The 19,187-nt window shown below is 38.1% G+C and overlaps 1 protein-coding gene across 2 annotated transcripts; it reads left to right on the top strand.

Annotated features, from left to right (window-relative positions):
- Window positions 1-435: 435 nt before the first annotated feature.
- On the top strand, window positions 436-12,020 carry LOC149254759 (uncharacterized). Of its 2 annotated transcripts, XM_089457091.1 has the most exons (4): window positions 436-507; window positions 592-905; window positions 9,923-10,132; window positions 11,674-12,018. In XM_089457091.1, exons 2-4 carry the CDS (start codon window positions 678-680, stop codon window positions 11,869-11,871), a joined length of 636 nt encoding a protein of 211 aa, XP_089313217.1. In that variant the 5' UTR covers window positions 436-507; window positions 592-677; the 3' UTR covers window positions 11,872-12,018. The 2 variants fall into 2 exon arrangements, with proteins under 2 accessions (XP_089313217.1, XP_089313218.1); XM_089457092.1 differs by lacking the exon at window positions 436-507 and having other exon boundaries at window positions 630-905; window positions 11,674-12,020.
- Window positions 12,021-19,187: the final 7,167 nt, after the last annotated feature.

Genomic DNA, 19,187 nt, shown 5'->3' with positions numbered 1-19,187 from the left:
GGAATCAGAAAAACATTTCATTTTGGAATGTGATGCATTCAAAGACATGAGAGAAAGTTATGGGAATATGTTAACATTGGTTTATTGGCACTGTCTTTTCAACGATGGGATTGTTCGAAGGTTGAGCAAGCTCATCATCAATTTGAATAAAAAAATGGAATTGCAAAAAACGAAAAACAAAATACTAATAGCCCCATAAATTATTTTTAGTCGATAAATATTAAAATATCATTTCATTTCCTTTCTCAAACCAAGTCATAATTTTCTTTCAAAATGTTGTCACTAAAATAAAATAAATCTATAATTACCTTAGTATCTACCCATTATTGATTCCTCGATTTAAAAAAAATAAAAATGTTTCAAACAAATATACCGTTAAAGGGGCTTGAAGTGTGCATTTCCTCCCTACAATTGTATTAAATGTAATTGATATGCCCTAACGCATCCGGTACGAGGGTTTTAATCCGCTTCACCTATTTTATTTCGAGTAAAACGCCGTGGCGGGAGGTCGCGATACAACTCAACTCGAAAGGAATTGGATTTAGGATTTGTTCACTCTGCGGAGAAACAGTGAAATCGTCGTGGCGGGAGGTCGCGATACAACTCAACTCGAAAGGAATTGGATTTAGGATTTGTTCACTCTGCGGAGAAACAGTGAAATTGCAAGGCAGGCTGGTATGGATGACAGAGGGAACGCCGCTCCAGCTGTGCAAGAAGGCGGTTATAGGGTCATTGTGAGAAACAATGAAATTATAATAGAGAGAGGGAACGCCGCTCCAGCTGTGCAAATCAAGCATGAAGGCGGTCTCAGCGTCTTTTTGAGAGACAACGAAACTATAATAGAGAGAGGGAACGCCGCTCCAGCTGTGCAAGAGGATCGGATCCGTTTGATGGTCAGAGGCCAGGTATTTGAATTATAACCTTGATAAAAATAAAAAGAGGCCGGCGATGCTTTTTTGGGCGAGGAAAGCTTTTTAATGGTATTCTCAGGGTTTTTTTTTGGGTCTAAGGTTCTGAGAAGCTTTTCATAGGTTGCCAAAGCTATAAATTTGTCTGCTAACCTTTTGCCCGTACAAATTTCTGTTTTAATATAGTATCTAAGTTCTGGTTATTAATTCTACCGGCTTAATATCTTAAAAAAAGGGTTTCTACCTTGCTTATATAACCATCATGAATGCTTCTGGTGATTTAGCTTTTCTGTTTTGCTCGCATAAATTCAAAGCTTGATCTCATATTTTGGTGACTTTCCCTTTTATTTTGGTATTCTTCGAGACTTGTGTTACATATTGTTTTTCTATTTGTTCAGGTTCCACCCAGATGTTAGCTTATTTTGATGCTTCCTATTATCACTCTGTCTCAAGCATGTCTTCCCTATTCTAGGAATACTAAAATGTAGTGTAGACTGCTTTCAACACTCGTGGAGAATCCCTTGGCTTAAGAAGCTGCGGATGGTGGGTATTTATTCCGACAGTCATCAAAGACTCGCACCTGATCCCAACTGCTTGAAACAGAGCATTGAATGGTGAAATTGCCCACGAGGGTAAAACATGTCTCAGAGGGATTTGAACCTCCGTGGGTGTATGAAACACCCCTCTTTACGGGAACCAAGCTCCTATTGATTATTGTTAACTAATTGCTAAATTTTTGTCTAATTGTTGCTTTTTGTGGACTTCTGTCGAGTAATTTTACTATGATGAATCAACTAATATTACTTGCTGCATTTTATTTTGCTTTTGATCGATATTTGGATGCCATGGAATATCTTTTTTCTTTTTCATCTGCTAACAGTTATGTGGTTAACACAATAATTTTATTTATCAGTAATCATCTGGAGATCCAATTCCTCAGTTTTTCTTTTCTTTGTTTCTTATTGGACCTAGATCTTGCCCTTCTAGGAGATATTTCTATAGAAGGCCAAGCAAATAATTTTAGATAAGATAATTGATATATATGGGATATGAAGGGCATGCTGCTACCCTCTTGAGCCTGGCAACGAGCTTTTTTAAATTTAAGGAAATAATTTGGATTTTCATGAATTTTAAGTGGGATAGATGTTAAATGGAAACTTTGTTCTCTTTTTTGTATTAAATGCTTGCTTCTAAGTTGCATAAATGTGTAAACATCTGAAAGTTTCTGAAACGCCTGAAAATGTGACCCCTTCAAAATGGAAATGTGGGGGAAACCCCATATTTATAACTTTTCTACATATGTTTTTTTTAAACTAGAACGAGAACATTTGTATCAATGAAAATCTGCTTTGTGAATGCAGCAGTTACATCAAAGGAGGAACTATTTCCATTTGTTAATTCACAATCCTATCCATCTTTGGAATGCCCACTATGTCAAAATTTTGAGTTCCTTTATGTCAAAACTATTATTCCTATATGTATATACTATATAGGCACCAAAAGAACATACAAAATTTGAAAGCATTTACAGACCAACATGCTAATTCTCGGGAGGAGGGGTGACATCGCCGGGTCCAAATCCCCTCTTCTGAGGGGACACTGTTACATCTAGATCAGGAGAATCTTGAGCTACATTGCTAATGACATTGCTTGAGAAAGTGGATTCGGAGGTCTGCTTGTCGAGTGGAGTTTGTAGGCCTTCAATTTGTTGACGAAGACTAGAGGGTTCATCCTCAATTCTGTGCATCAAAGTTCGATGTTCAACCAATAACTCCATAGCAGTGGCCATACTAGATGAGGCACAAGGCAAAGAAAGTATTCTTGGGTTAAGGGTTTCTAGATAGTGGATAGCTAGAGGAGGCAAGTCACGTATGTGCATTTCAATATCCAAATTTTGTTTAATTGAACAACTACATAGGTTTATGGTAAGCCATTTGTGGCCATAAACCAAATTATTCCTCTTGAATGTTTTGGCCTTGGTACAATTCCAACCCTTCCACAAGGTGACAGGGGATTGCAGACCTGACTTGATAAGGAGGGATTAAGGATGAGTTTATTATGATTGGTAAGCCTGAGCCAAAATTATTAGAACTAAAATTGAAATTGAGACTAGATCAAAAATCAGTAAAAAAACAATAATGAAGAACTATTCAATCTGTCATGGGACTGTGCAGGTGGGTTTAGGTTCATCGAACATTGGTCTGGATTGGACTCAGTTGAAAAGGTGTTTAACTACTCGGTTGTGAATTGATTTAGGACCCTTCACTTGATAATTGCTTCAAATTGGTTGAACTTGATCCAATCTAAGTGGTTTTGATAACCTTGGTTTGAACTTTGAATGACTCTTTTTAGCACAAGGCGAGTGACCTAGTCTTCAATTTGTGAGTAAAAATGCTTTTGTTTGTGTTAATGCCTCTTGAAAAATTGAAATATGTTTATCCTTAGCTTTTCTAGTTCAAGAATAGCTTGATAGCCTTCTAGGCTCTTCACATGCTTTGATATGGATAGGGATCAAAGGCCCTTTGATAGGGATAATGATAGGTTTTGCCTTTGAGCAAAAGGATAGGGATCACTATAAGGAGTATTCATCGAAAGACAAACCAAAATTGAACCTTTGGCCTCTCTATTTCAAGAATAGCTTGATAGTCTTCTAGGCCCTTCATATGCTTTGAGTGACAAAGGCCTTTTTTATGTTAACCATGGTTGAGATGATAACATGAGTTTGTAGTTTTAAGTCATACCATGAATTCATGCCGATAGGACAATTTTACACAAGAACCTTCGAGGCCTCATTTCTCTAAGCCACTAATAATTCAATTTTTGCACAAGGCCTAAGCTTGGGTATGCGTTTTGATAATCCCCATGGTCCCTAATCATTGGAATGCAATAAAGTTCTGATTTTTCTGTAAAAGCTCTTACTACCCTCCATTTTTACTCGTAGCCACAAATTGTTTTCTCCACTGATTGAGCGGAATTGGCAAGAGGAAGAATATATATGAATTGTAGTAAGGATTTTAGTAGAGATTTGGGATTTGGTAGCTAGGGTTAATGGCTTGGTGAATCATTTTCAATTTTCTTTTGAACTCTTTGGATGACCATCTTGTATAATTATTTGAGGGACCTTTGAAAGTTGATTAGGATGCCCAGAAACTTAAATATTTGACTTGAATGTATTTGAATCCCTTACTGATCTGTCATTCAAATAAAAATGTTGGCTTTGTCTAAAACATTTGGTTTTGGTCCACTAAATTATAGTTCTAGAGGCTAAGCCAAATATTTGAAGACAATTTATCATGTAGGTTATTGATTTCTATTCCCCTACAAGATCTTGAGAAAAATATCATCGACAAAGTCCCCATTGACTGGTTGCCCAATTCACTATTCAGGAGACTGATACCTTTAGTTAATCCTTGGCCCTTGTGAGAGATGAAATAACACAAGGCCCCAACTTCCATCTCACTTAGACTATAGGAGCTGATGAGTATCCTTGTTGGAAAAATTGAAAGAGTGCAACTTGTTCAAATTTACTACTGTTCATTGAGAGACATTCTTTCCTTTCAGAAAATAGTTCCCATGACACTAGGGAAGTTGGGGCCAACATTGAGATCCTCGAGCATAGCCAGGATGAAATGCCGCTCAACCCTGTTATATGCTTTTTGAAAGTTAATTTTGATGAATAAAGCGTTGAGGCTTGAGAATCTGAATCACTTGAATCTTTCCCATATGGCTATAATATTGCCCAGAATAAATCATTCCCCAATGAAGGCTATTTGTTCTAGATGTATGATCTTAGTAAAATGTGCTTGACATGCATGGTCAGGCCTTGGCTAGAATCTTGTAAGAGACATTGAGGTGGGTGATCAATCTCCAACTTGTGATAAGGTCCCTAGACTTGGGGATGAACCAAATGACACCTTTGTTTACATTGTTCCCTTAATGATTGTTATATAGGCGTTTTTCTACACTTGAAGCAAGTTTGGCATGATAATGTCCTAGGATGCCTTATAAAATTCACACAAAATTATCCAATCTAGATGTGTGTGACTGCAAAAAATGTTGCAAGTGAGCAGTTTTTAGGTGATAATAGATGATTTATCCTCTGCCATATTTGGCAAGGTAGTTTTCAAAAAAATTCAGATCAATGACTACTCAAACATCCTTTTTTGGTTTCAGGAACCCTGTGAGCTATATCCATACAAAGTCTACATGACTACCTTTGTTCCTCAATAAGGCCTAGAGATTGAAATTCCATGTTGTAGTAAGAGACAAATTGTTGTTGATATCCTCCTATTTGTTGGGCTTTCCATTTGGAATACTGATTGTAGATATCTTCTTTGTAACCAATTTTGATGTTGAACACTTTCAAAACTGAATAAAGAGATGAGAATTGTTGTTGAGGAGGAAGAAGACAGGAAAATACAAGAGGTATAAGTCTTTTAAGATAGCAGAGATTGAATAATATTATTAGTAAAGAAGTAGCTAAGAAATCAGGTTAAAGGAAACACAATATAATACTCAACGATAGGAAGAAAAAGGTAAAAGAGAGTATTATTAAACATTGAAAAATAATCATAAAGACAAGAAGATTAAAAAGTTTTAACTAAAATAAAATTAAAATTGAATTGATGTTGAAGGTGAGAACGAGTAAACAAGAAAATGTAACTAAAAATAATATTCTAATTAACAAAGTTTGACATTGATAATGAATGAAAACGTGAATGGAATAAATAAACCAAAAGCGTTAATCAACAAGTAAATGAGAAACACGTGGGAAAGTGGAAGGGTAATAAAACATAAAGAAGTACCTAAATAACTTGAAAAAAATATGTAATGAAAATAACTAGGAAGAAGGGGTCAAATAATAAGAATATAGGTAGATACTGAAAAGAGGGAGAAAGGATAGAATTGTAAAGAAAAGGGAAATAGATTAAACAAAAGATAGGAGAAGATAGAATGGTTATGGAGAAATAAGAATGAGGAAAAGGATGAAGCAAAGAGATTGAAAAAATAATAAATCTATTGAAGGGATAAGGAAAGTGGGAGAGGGAGGAGTGAGGAACAAAGGCAAGGGAACAAAGTATGTGAGATCTTTATGGGCAGAAATGTGATAGATGGTGGGCTGCTAAGGTTGAATGAGCTTGAAGCCATCTTCGCGATTCAGGTTATTGGGATTTCTTTTGTTCTTATAGTTTGTTAGTGTGATGGTTAATTTTGGCTAAATGTGTTGGTTAAGCCTAGTTTTATTTGCATTACCAGTATGGTAATGTCTTTTAGACCATGGTAAACAAATTGTTCACTCACTATAATTGTAAAAGTCCTAAGTAACTTCAACACCAAATGGAAAAACCTTATCAAAACATCAATCTTTGAATCCTACAATCTACAAACATATACTGCAGAAAAATAAAAACAATGAGTACACATATCTCAACTCTCAATCACATCTATCTTCTATGGAATATGGAAAGAAGAAAATACATCATAACAACTGAAAACCAAAAAATCGCTAACCAACACAGTGGCGTGCTGTGTGTTTTCTTTATAGAATAGGAAGGCAAAGGAAGATACAATATATCTGGTCACATGCATGAAGTGCTCAAGGTAACTCAAACAAACCCTAACCCCCATCCAATCACCTAGTGTGCCCAGCTGCATGGATCCATGTGACAGTTAAGTATACCTCAACTGGATGATGAACTGGAACATGCAAGCGTGGATCCATGTGACAGTTAAGTATACCTCAGTTGGATGATGAACTGGAACATGCAAGCATGGATCCCTTTCCTTATGAACTGCACCCTTGCTCAACGTAATTCAAACAAACCCTAACCCTCATCCAATCACCTAGTGTGCCCAGCTGCATGGATCTGTGACAGTTAAGTATACCTCAATTGGATGATGAACTGGAACATGCAAGCATGAATCCCTTTCCTTATGAACTGCACCCTTGCTCAAGGTAACTGAAACAAACCGTAACCCTCATCCAATCACCTAGTGTGCCCAGCTGCATGGATCTGTGTGACAGTTAAGTATACCTCAACTGGATGATGAACTGGAACATGCAAGCATGGATCCCTTTCCTTACGAACTGCACCCTCTACCCAAACTGGAGTTTTACCCATGCAGGTATTTGTGCCCTACCTAAGAATAGACATCTGAAAATTCATTAACAGTGAACAATGGACAAGAATAGGAGAAAAATTGTAGACCAAGTACTCAAGATTTTTCATTAATATCAGACTGTTTGGTAATTACAGTCAAACCTGAGATTCAATCTCAGGGGCTCCAACCACGTTTCACTGAAGTTTTTACACTATTGAATTCTGTCTCCTTGAAAAATGCTCCCTAGGCCTGAGCATGCATGTACATGCTGTCCACAATAGGATAGAAATGAGGTGTAACTCCTTCAATATGCCCCACGCTGTCCACAATAGGATAGAAATGAGGTGTAACTCTTTCAATGTGCCCCGCATCAGAAAATGCATATTATCCATAATCGAAGGTGTCACCATTACCATGGCTGCTTGCCGTCATCATTATCTTATAATAACCTCTGCAAGTTGTTGTTTTCCATTGAATGAATTAAGAATACACACTCTTTCAAATGCATGTGTCTTTTCCACCAGATTGCCCTGAGATTCACTGTTCACTCGCTGCTTGAGGAATCTGATCTGAGGTGTCATCATTACCATGGTTGCTTGCCCTCATCAATCTCCCATAATAACCTCTACAAGTTGTTGTTTTCCATTGAATGAATTAAGTATGTGCGCTCTTTCAAAAGCATGGGTCTCTTCCATCAGATTGCCCTGAGATTCCCTGTTCACTCACTGCATGTGGGATCTGATCCTGCATTGGTGTACACTTCCACATTCCTAGCTCTTGAAAATTTGCAAAAGGAGGTTTGAAAGAAGTGTTTATACTCTTGACCAAAATAGCAGACTCTCCGATCCCTAGCTGATGCAAACTTTAGCTGAATTGAGATCCCCTGCAATTCATGCAAAATATAGTTTCCTAGTTTCCTTGCAAGCTTTGTTTAAGGAATGAAAAACTGATTTAGAAGAAGAAATCATCTGTGCATGTGTATGCTAAATTTTAATATATTTTTCTGCTATTTACTGTTTTACAGCTAGTGTGTAATGGTAGCTGTGTTCAGAATTTATATTTCTCTGTTAATTAAATTCTGCAATTGATTTATTTGATTGAAGAACACAAGGACAACGTCACTAAGGGGGGGGGAATTTATAATAACTTGTGATTATTAGGCATGGTGCATTGTTGTCATGGCTTGGGAGGTTTGCATCTGTCAAACAACTCTCAATTCAAATAGCCCTTGCAACCATGGCAACAAAGAGTCATTAGAATCAGTTTTGCAACCATGGTACTTTAAGATAGATTAACTGGATTTTTTGAAGCACCTACCACTTGAAGGGATGTGAGGAGGCATCTGGTGGACTTAGAGGGGTCCTAAAAGAATCCTTTGGTATGCAGGAGAAGTAACCCATACCTCGTTCAGATTTTACATTTTAGGTTTATTTTGCTTGAGCAATTTCTTTTTGTTAGCTCCACTGGTGGAGCCTTAATAATAAATATTAAGGATGTGGGTCCAAAGTTTGAACTGTAGTCACTGTTGTGATGATTCTGGTTCTGTTTCTTGGAGAATTAATGCTATTCTCAACCAAAAATAATTATGGTCACTATTCTCCCAAGGATATAGGTAACGTACCGGTGCCAAGAGGGCTGAAATCAGGAAAAGTGACAATACATCTTACCTAGATTATCATATTGATATTTACTGTGACTAGATTGATTCATTATCCTTTTGGCTGTACTTACCCATGGGTTTTATTTTGCTCTTATTACATTCCTGAAAGATTTGCGGAAGATCTCAAAGCGCTCTTCTTTGTTTAATCTGTTTGTAATGATTGTTTTCCAAAATATGCTTGCAAAAATATGCTTGATCTCGCAATTGACTTTTGCCCCCACATTCAGCAGAGTGGAGATGATATTATCAAAAGTTCATTAGATAAGAAAGCAGAGCATCCTCATTCGGGTGCCTCACATAGTATATCATACAATTGGATCCTTTCATGAGCTTGACAATTCCAACAATGAGCCAATAGCTTGCCCCCCCCGCCCCTCCTCATCAGGGTTAGAGGACATTGACATCATCCCATCACTCTCTTTTGCTTAGCACCAAGCTTTCCAGATTACCAGTATAGACTCTCCAATTGTATCTCTATGTTTTTGCTACTTTTAGATTTCCAGTGCATTATATATATATATATATATATATATATATATATATATATATATATATATATATATATATAATCAGTTAAACTGTGTTTAGGTTGAGATCAGCTCCAATGGTTGATGGAAGAATGATTTGTCTAATTGTAGGATGTTGTCAATAGGTTTGTGCAAGGCTCTGTCTCACTAAGTGCCTTACGGAATAATTTTTACCCTTCACAAGTGGCTCCCACTCTCAACCCCTCTCCATTAAATCGACCCCTCTCCATTAAATTTGAACATGACATTTCATGAGTTAAATCCAACACAAACTACTTGATCCACACTAGATAGGTTTATTCTATTGTTAAATTTGAAAATGACATTTTATGGGCTAAATCCGACACGAACTGCTTGATCCACACTTGATAGGTTTATTCTATATATATATATATATATATATATATATATATATATATATATATATATATATATATATATATATTTGTTTTGGTTACACTTAAACTACACAATTGTCATTGTTATATTTTTTTAACTTTATTTTTCCTCACTTTAGGAGTTACTTTTAAAACAATGCATTTTATTTATTCTATTGTTGTATATATATTTTTGTTTTGGTTACACTTTAACTACACAATTGTCATTGTTATATTTTTAAACTTTATTTTTCTCACTTTAGGAGTTACTTTTAAAAAAACGCATTTTATTTATATTGGATATATTTTTTAATTCCATTGATTTGTTTGTATCATCATTGGTTGAAGATCAGCGAAAGTAATGTGGTGTCCGTGGCAGAAGATGAGCTAATGCGCATTCTCATATTGATGCGAAACTTTGTGCCTGGATATAAGCAAATTGTTGAGGGTGATTGGAAAGTGGCAGCAATTTCTTACAGGTCATATGATCTAGAAGGGAAAACTATTGGTTCTATTGGTGCAGGGCGTATTGGCAAAGAACTACTTAAGCGTTTGAAGGTATTCATTCTTAGGATCTAGTACTACTTCATGATGTTGCAAACTTCTTTTTAAAAATCAGTGCTCCATAATTCTTACGCATGCATGTTGTTTGTTTCAAAATTTCAATCTAATAATAATAAACATTACATGATGTTGAATTGAATTGCGTTCCTTTGTACATCCCTTCAATTGTAAGCTTCTTTACCACGACCGTCTTTCTATTGGACCCGAATTGGAAAAGGAAACTGGAGCAACATTGGAGACAAATCTTGACGAAATGCTACCTAAATGTGATGTACTTGTCATTAATATGCATTTTTCTGACAAAACTAGGTGCGCCTTATCACAATTTCATAAATAATCTCTCCCATTATTCACTCAAACATCAATAGTACCTATATATTTTGTACAACTTGTGAACAAAAACCTAATTATTGTTTCTCTTGCCCTTTCCTTTTGGTTACAGTAGGGGAATGTTAAACAAGGAAGGTGTTCTCTACCAAGCCTAGCTTTTCTCTCAGAATCTTAACATCCCCTTTGCAAAGGGTTTCATTAGAATGACAACAACCCGCATTTAAAGCATTTCTCCACCCATCCTAATTAGAAATACAATTCTGGGTTCTCTACTAATTTTCTCCACACCCATTTAATCTAACAATGGACATAGAGCATGTATATTTATACTTGTGTGTTGGAAATACCATTTTATACTTTAATGGTTGTGTTTCTTTTGGTTTTAGTGAAAGTATGGGCTCCAATGTTGGCTCTCTTATTATGGAGTATAATTCATCTTTGAGAATTTTTCAATTATTAAAGTAGGTTAGTCAATTGCTTAAAATATTAAATTTATTTCAAAAAGTTTTTGTTACTTTATAGGTTAGACACTGGCTTGAAATATTAAACTTATTTCAAAATGTTTTTGTTACTTTATAGATAAGGCGTAGATTTCTTGGCTCTATGATGAAAATAATGAAGGGAAAATACATGTTAATATGTTACTTGTGCTCTTTTACTGAAAAATACACGGTGAGAGAAAAATGTATATTATGCTAATTGAGGAATGTTTTTCACTTGTCGAACTTATAGTATTGAATTTAACACACTAACACTTTACAACAATGAACTAACAATATTCATGATGAAAATAGCAATATGGAAGATTTATCTGCATAATGAAAAAGGCAATATGGAAGATTCTGATCACGTTCCAAGGCATTTCTTAAAATGTGGATGTGACAAAAGGTTGTTGTGGAAGTTGTTGTTTGTATATGGAAAATTTCTTGATCATTGTGTATAATCCTAATGTTGATAGATATGTCTAGTAAATGCTTCCAGTTAATGGGGCATTGATTTGAGCATTCAATATATTTTTATTCTTTATCAAAGTATTCTTTTGTTGTATTTGTATTTTTCAATTTATGCCTTACGGCGTTTCCTTTGCAACATCTGGTGCAAATGCTAGTATATCTTACCTCATTTTATGGTTAACATTGTATAACAAAAACATGCGTTGTGTTATGTAATTAATACTAACATGTAATATTGATTTTTTTTGTCAGAATGCTATAGGTAATGATTGCCAAGACGATGATCCAAATTATGTTCAACATATATCAGGAGATGATGAGGATGAGGATGAGGATGATGGTAGTGAAGGAGGAGATGATGATGATAGTTGCGGTGTTGGTGATGATGTGGATCAGAGTAATGAGGATGGTCAAGATGATCATGAGGATGATCTTGGTGGTGGTAGCTAGGCATGAACATGCATTGTTTTTTATGAAGAAATTATTGTGTAGAATGACATTGTTATGTTTAGATGGGTGTTGTGAATTTACCCTATATCAATGAGACATTTTGATTTTGTAATCATACGATGAGTTTGATTTATGTATGTTGTTAATTTATCGTAGAATAACGATATTCATGAAATATTTTGATTTGTTAGTCATATTTGAATTTTACTTGTTTTGATTAAAAATAATACTGATTTTATTAGTATTATGTTGTTATTTTATACATGTTTTGAAAATTGTTAATGACACATTGTTATTTTTTGGATGGATGTTGTCAATTTTTCTTAAATTTCTTTACAAATGATTTTGAATTGTGATATCTGCTTTAATGATATTTAGAAACTATCATATATTTCACTATGAATCTATAAAGGGGGTCATATATGTAAAGAAAAATATACTCTATATAAGAAGTCAAATGCGGATGTAACCATGGATGCAAAATTGAAAGTAAAATTGGATGTTAAACTAGGAATTAATACAAAATGCAAACAATTGACATACAAAGTGTTTTAAATTAGAAGTGAAAAATTGTGCAATAGTTGACACAAAGAAGGGAACAAAACATGGCATACAAAAGGATATCAAATTGGGCAAAAACAAGGACACATAAATGGGCACCAAATTAGATGCAAAAAAAGACAACAACTAGATGTAAAATAAGATGCAAAGTTGAGCATTAAAAAGAAGCAAAAAACGTTACAAACTAATATGCCAAATGATGATGCAAATAATGGTGTAAATTTGGGATGCAAACTTGGGTGCAAAAAAGGAAAAAAAAAAAGATGTAAGAAAAGACATAAAACAAGATGCAAAATGGGGCTGAAAAAAGGTGAAACCAAGGATGCCATATTGGATGTAAAAAATGATTCCTAATCACATGCAAATTTAGGCTCGAACTCAGACACAAAATTATATGCAAATGTGGACACAAAATGAGGCAAAAAAAGATGCAAATTTGGATGGTGAAAACGATGTAAAACTAGACACCAAAAAAATGCAAAATTGGATGAAAAAGTCGGTGTAAATAATGGTGCAACATTGGACACAAGTAGACACAAAAAAATGGTGCAAAAAGGGGCATAAAATAGCTTAAAATTGGATGCAAAACTTGGTGCCAAAACAAATACAAAAGTAGACGTAAAAAATGGCTCTAAATTGAATGTACCATTAGACACAAAATAAGATGCAAAGGTGGACACAACACATGACTCAACATAAGATGCAAATATAAATGCAAATTTGGATGCTCAAAATGATGTAACATTAGATGCAAGAGATGGTGTTAAAAATGATGCAAAATTGGATGAAACAAATGACGCAAAATATGGTGCAAAATGAGATGGGAAAAATGGAGACAAATCAAACGTAAATGTGGATGTAAAAAATGGTCCAAAAAAAGATGCAAAAATGGGCACAAAAATGGATGCAAATTTTGGTGCTAAATCAAATTCAACACATGGTGCAAAGATAGGCACCAAAGCTGGTGCAAAAATAGAAGCAAAAACTAGTGTAAGACTAGATACAAAACCTGGCGTAAGACTAGATGCAAAAACTAACACAAAATGGATGCATAAAAAGACGTTAAATTGGATTCAAAATACAGTGTAAACTTGATGCAAATGATGGTGCAAAAATGGAAGCAAAGTATGACACAAAATAGGAAGCAAAAGAGAATGAAAAATAGATGCAAAAAATGACACAAAACTAGAAGCAAAACCTGTCATAAAATAAGATGCAAATCTTGGTTCAAAATTTGACGCAAAAAATGATGCATAGTTTGGTGTAAAAAATTATGCAAAATCTAGCGTGAAAAAGGATGCAAAATCAGGTGCAAAAAAGGACACTTTAAAAATTGTACAATAGAGCCAGATTTAGCGCCAGGTTGCTCATCACAATTACAAAAAAAATGCACTAAAATCTGGCGCAAATCGCTGGTTTTGTTGTAGTGATAGCTGAGGTTGAAACAATTTTCAGGTTTAAAGGATGGAATGAATGCTAAAGAAAGAGAGGCAGTTAAGAATCTCTCCAACAGATTAGCAGAGAAAGTAACAGGGCGCTACCTAAGGTCAGTTAAGAATCCCTAGATAATTGGCCAACACAGGTGAATTGGGGTAAACATGAGCCAGAGGGAATTCAATATTCATAACCAATTCATTCAGAGGAAAACATCAAAAACAGCAGGAATCGAGCATAGAGAGTATTTAAACTAATTCTAGGCTATTCTTTTTTTCTGCTATTTAGATAATGGTAAACACATAAACAAAGATAAGAGGCACTTATTGTTTCAGGCCGCAGCACAAGAATTCCATCTTCAGTCTCCAAAAGCATTTATGAACGACATACAGTTTGCTCCCCAAGCTTTCAGCAATCTTTGATTATGGAAAAACTTAGGTATACACAGCGAGTCCCTAGTGAACTTCTCAATTAACCCACCTTAAAACTATACAGAGGGTGGTATATATAGGGCAAAAACTCTCTGCAGAGTTCATTTACTACATCTTGACCTAATTAGGTCATAAAGAAAAATGACTACTTAACCTAATTCTATCCAGAAATAAATGCAAAAGATATCTCGGGCTGTGTCCAGGGCCGCCATATCAAAACTAAATAAATGATGCTGTCCTTGGTGGCTTGCTGCAGTGTTTTCTGAAATAAATGAGTATGGGTTTCTGCACCTTCGCTGTCTGTATGCATTTAAAGCTTTAACTGTGATTTGAGCGCAAGGATGGGCTTACGCCTCCTGATTTGACTTTCTGGGGGGCCTCATCAATGTTCAGGTGCCTTGAGCCCCTAAAAAATCTTGACTGATACTCTTTGGCTCTTCTTCTTCCTCTAATACTCTTTAGCAATAAATTGATGCTCTTCTGACATGTCGTGGGTTTTATTCACAAATTAATGGCCGCTGCTCGGCCTCTGTTTCTCTCGAAACTGTTATCTGCTCCTTCCGGCAAGCTTCGCGAAGAAAAATGGGTCTTTCGGCGCCTTTCGGGCTTGCTGGGGGCCGCAGAATAAAAAGATTCCCTGAAGATTCCCCATTCAGGCCCAAAAAATCTAGCGATGAGCGATTTGTGGTAGGCGCAAATCGTTCATCAAAAACTGCCTCAGAATCGGATTTCGGGGCTCCGAAGTGCGATTTTCGCCTCTGCGCACAAAAAGGTTGATGATGACGTCAGCATGACGTGACGCTGTACGACGGGTGACGTCAGCATGACATCAGCAAGACGACGTGGCGGGATGACGTCAGCATGACGTCATCCTGTACGGACGATGACGTGGTAGGAGGCCACGCAGGCAGGTGACTCGACATGGTGACTGGGCAAAGGGGGTGACGCAAGCGGTGACTGGGCAGAGGGTGACGTGGGATGTGATGTCACGGGCGGTAAGCAGTTTTGTGGCGCACCGCTTCTGGGCAAAGGCGGTTTCGGGGGAGGGGGCTCCACCACACCCCAGAGCTTGACGTGTGGCGGGAGTACGACGGCAAAACCGCCGAACTCCCGGACGCTAAAGCCCGGGCGTGTTGCATATAGGAAAGCCCGCCCACCGTAGATCTGTGGCGGGCCAGATCTAGCGGTTGGCGGTAGATGGATAGTGACAGCGGGTTAGTGGGCGGGGATATTCATGGGAATATTCCCTTTTGAATATATCGCGGCGGTGGGTTAAAACATAGGGAATGGGTTTTTATGTGAAAAAACGGCGCGGGTTAATATTTTATGCACAGAACGTAGGAAAAAGGTGCAAAAAATGGGTTTTTGAAGGTTTTTTAGGGGTTTTGGGGGGGAGGTTATTAATCTGGCCAGGTGTCAGATTAATCCCTGTTATGACTCGGATGGGCTAAAGACAGCCCCAGATGGACTGTGATTTCCCGGACTTAGTAGAATTATGGCTATAATGCCAGGGAGGGGATATTTACATAGGGGAGTTTTATATACATGATTTTAATAGGGAAAGGGAAAACTGATAGGGGAGTTACATAATAAAGTTAATAGTTAATATGAAGATGCAAAGAGGGCGCTAAGGTAGGAGACCTTAGGCTTTGTTGGGGAAAAGAAGGCTCACAGATGATGAGTGAGCAGTCCTTGAGTAAAGCAAATCCTTACCAAGGCGAATGTCATAGAGATGATGAACCTGAGAGGCTCAAGCAGATCTTGACCTCTTGGGGGATGTTAGTAAGTGACTTGAGGGAAATGAGAAGAAGGGGAGGTTAGTGAATTCCAGCTTGAGTACCTCCTTTGAATGCAAAACTGCATGATACCTGTGATCAAAAATGGAATACAGCAGTGGCATTTGGACCAGGATACTTTCATGGCATCTTCATTGGCATGTTCTGGAAATATGGAACACTGCGGCCTGCAAAGTATGACATATTTGGCATGTGAAAATGTCAATCATGAAAAATGAATACCTGCTGCAGCAGGAGGCTAACACAGCACATATCCAACACTTCAAGGCTTTCTTCGTCTTGGAATTATCATCTGATTTCGAAGCACCATCCTTCTTCTTATCTTTCGGCTTATCGGACTTCTTCCTCCTATCATCATAAGTCTCATCATAATGCTCCACCAAACTGTCCACAACAACAAAAGCTTCCTCAAGTGTTCTAATCCTCTGCCTCTTCACTTCATTGCGTGCCCAAGGCTTCAACCCAATAATGAAATTGAACACCTTGTCCCTCTCCGCCATGTCAGGAAGTTCCAGAACCGCACTTGCAAACTCCCGCTGATATGTCTGAAGGTTCCCGGTCTGCTTTATGAACTTAATTTTCATCCTTTCTTACCATGTTTCATCCTGGGGACTGAAATGGTCTGCAAAGCTTTCTTCATGTCATCCCACGAAGTAATGTCACCAGCACTGCCATTGGCAATCTGATCCATCCTTCTTCGCCACCAAATCTTAGCATCCTTTGTTAAGAACTGAGCAGCTGCCTTGACCTTCATCTCATTATCAGATAGACCCAATCATTCCAAGTATTTCTCCATGTCCCATAGAAAGTTGCCAAGAGTCTTTGCACTCCTTGTACCATCGTAAGATTCCGGTTCCTTGACTTTCACATGAGGCACTCCTTCACCTAAGTTATGCCTCACGACCTTCTTCAACACCGCGATCTCATCTCTGGCTTCATCAAGAGATTTTCGCAAACCCACAATCTCTGTAAGACCTTGGTCTCTTGCCTCTTCAACCTCCTTGACCCTTACTTCAAGTTGTGTACACATAAGATCAGTGTACTCGTGTTGAGTCCGGAGTTCTTCGAGCTCTTCCTTCATCTTCGAATTGGCCTCTTGCTCCTTATCGAACAAGTCCATCTTCTTATTCCAGGAAGTTTCCAAGTCCTCCATCTTCACCAACACTTTTTCCATAAGTGCTATAGTAGCATCCTGCACACCGTGACTAGACCCAGCCTGAGATTCAGCTGCCATTGCTAACAGCTTCCTTCTTCTTTGCGATCTAGTTTCGACCATCCAATAGCTTCACCAAGATGCCTGCAACCTGAACCAGCTCTTGTTCCACTTGTATGTGAAAAAGCTTCCTTCACCTGCAAGTACCTGCTTCACTGTCACCAACTGTCAAGCTTCTTCAACCCTGAATCAGCTTCAATGTCCAGCTCCAACCGAGCTCTGATACCAACTGTCACGATAGTGCAGTGGGATCAACACTTCATCGTCAACTCGGTCATCAGCCAGCTCTGATACCACCTTCACTTCGGTGAAGGTGTGTAGCAGCTTCAACCTTCAATGCCTAAATCAGCTGCTCTGATACCACCTGTCACGCCCCCAAGCCGGCGGTAGTCTTTCAACCGCTCTTAGCGAGGTGCGGCACCACCGAACACTTTCTTTTCACCAATACTTATGTTCGTGGACTACGCCTAACCACTTACTCCTACTTAGTTTGTGTTTCGCAACCAAGTATTATTATGTTATCCTTTATACCAATGAACACCCATACACATTCATTATCAACAACAATTATAAATGATGAACACAATTGCACAGTATAAAGGGAGGGGAAACTCCCTGAACAATGAGTCTGCCCGATAATATATTATACAATAGTTTACAAAGCTAAACAAGTATACTTGGAAACCCCAAGTTTCATACTTAGCCAAATTTACAATCCAAGGCAAAACTCGGTTGCCTAGCTCGTCGGCACCTCTACATGGTCGCCGCACGACTCACCAACGCTTTGTTCACCTTGTCGCACGATCGTGTTGTTTACCCAACTCGGGCGTGCCTCCAAGTCGCCACACACGGGCGCCTCTACCCGAGACACACCTCCGTTCACAATCTCAACACTTCACCAAGTCACCGTGCACACTTGCACACCGGGCGGGCGCTCACGCGAGCCACCCAAGAACCCGTGCCAAGTCGTCACATAAACCGGGCGCCACACACTCGTGCATGCCTTCACTCAACCACCGGGCGCTCCTGCCTGCACCTTCACCCACAACCGAGATAAACGAGTCACTTCCGTGCAACCGTGCCCAAGAATGGGCACATTCGTATCTGTGCCTTTCTCCTCTTGGATTTGCGCACTAGAACTGTGCCTATCTCCTTAGTGAAGATGTTAGCAAATGAGCGATGCTCCAAATGAGAGTCAACGCACTGTAATATATACCAAGTGCAGGGCATAGTCTAGGCTGCCCAGCCGACTCGCCCAAAGCCCCTACGCCATCGCATAAGCTTCATATATCATGTCGGCCCCTTCATTGATGTAGGTCGGCCTCCATACAAGCTCCACGCCATATATACAGTCGCTCTTCACTTCCTTGTGCGCATAATACATCGCACATCCAAGTCGTGAGCTCGTCCTCCAACATAACCGCGGTCGCACTTCTCTGAAACGTGCGCCCGAGGGATGAACCGCTCGTCGCACGAACCAGGAGAACGCAGGTCGTTACAACCCCGCTATCACGCCCCCAGGCCGGTGGTAGTCTTTCAACCGCTCTTGGCGAGGTGCGGCACCACCGAACACTTTCTTTTCACCAATACTTATGTTCGTGGACTACGCTTAACCATTAGTCTACTTAGTTTGTTTTTCGCAACCAAGTATTATTATGTTTTCTTTATACCAATGAACACCCATACACATTCATTATCATCAGCAATTATAAACAAAGAACACAATTGCACAGTATAAAGGGAGGGGCAACTCCCTGAACAATGAGTCTGCTCGAATACAATATATTATAATGTTTACAAAGCTTTACAAGTATACTTGGAAACACCAAGTTTCATACTTAGCCAATTTTACAACTTTGTCACACCACTGTGTGACAACCA

This window comes from Pinus tabuliformis, chromosome 7, assembly GCF_031772625.1.
Source record: "Pinus tabuliformis cultivar Carrire ecotype Pingquan chromosome 7, CPIR1, whole genome shotgun sequence".
Lineage (NCBI taxonomy): Eukaryota > Viridiplantae > Streptophyta > Pinopsida > Pinales > Pinaceae > Pinus > Pinus tabuliformis.
This window is presented reverse-complemented; position numbering and strand designations above follow the sequence as displayed.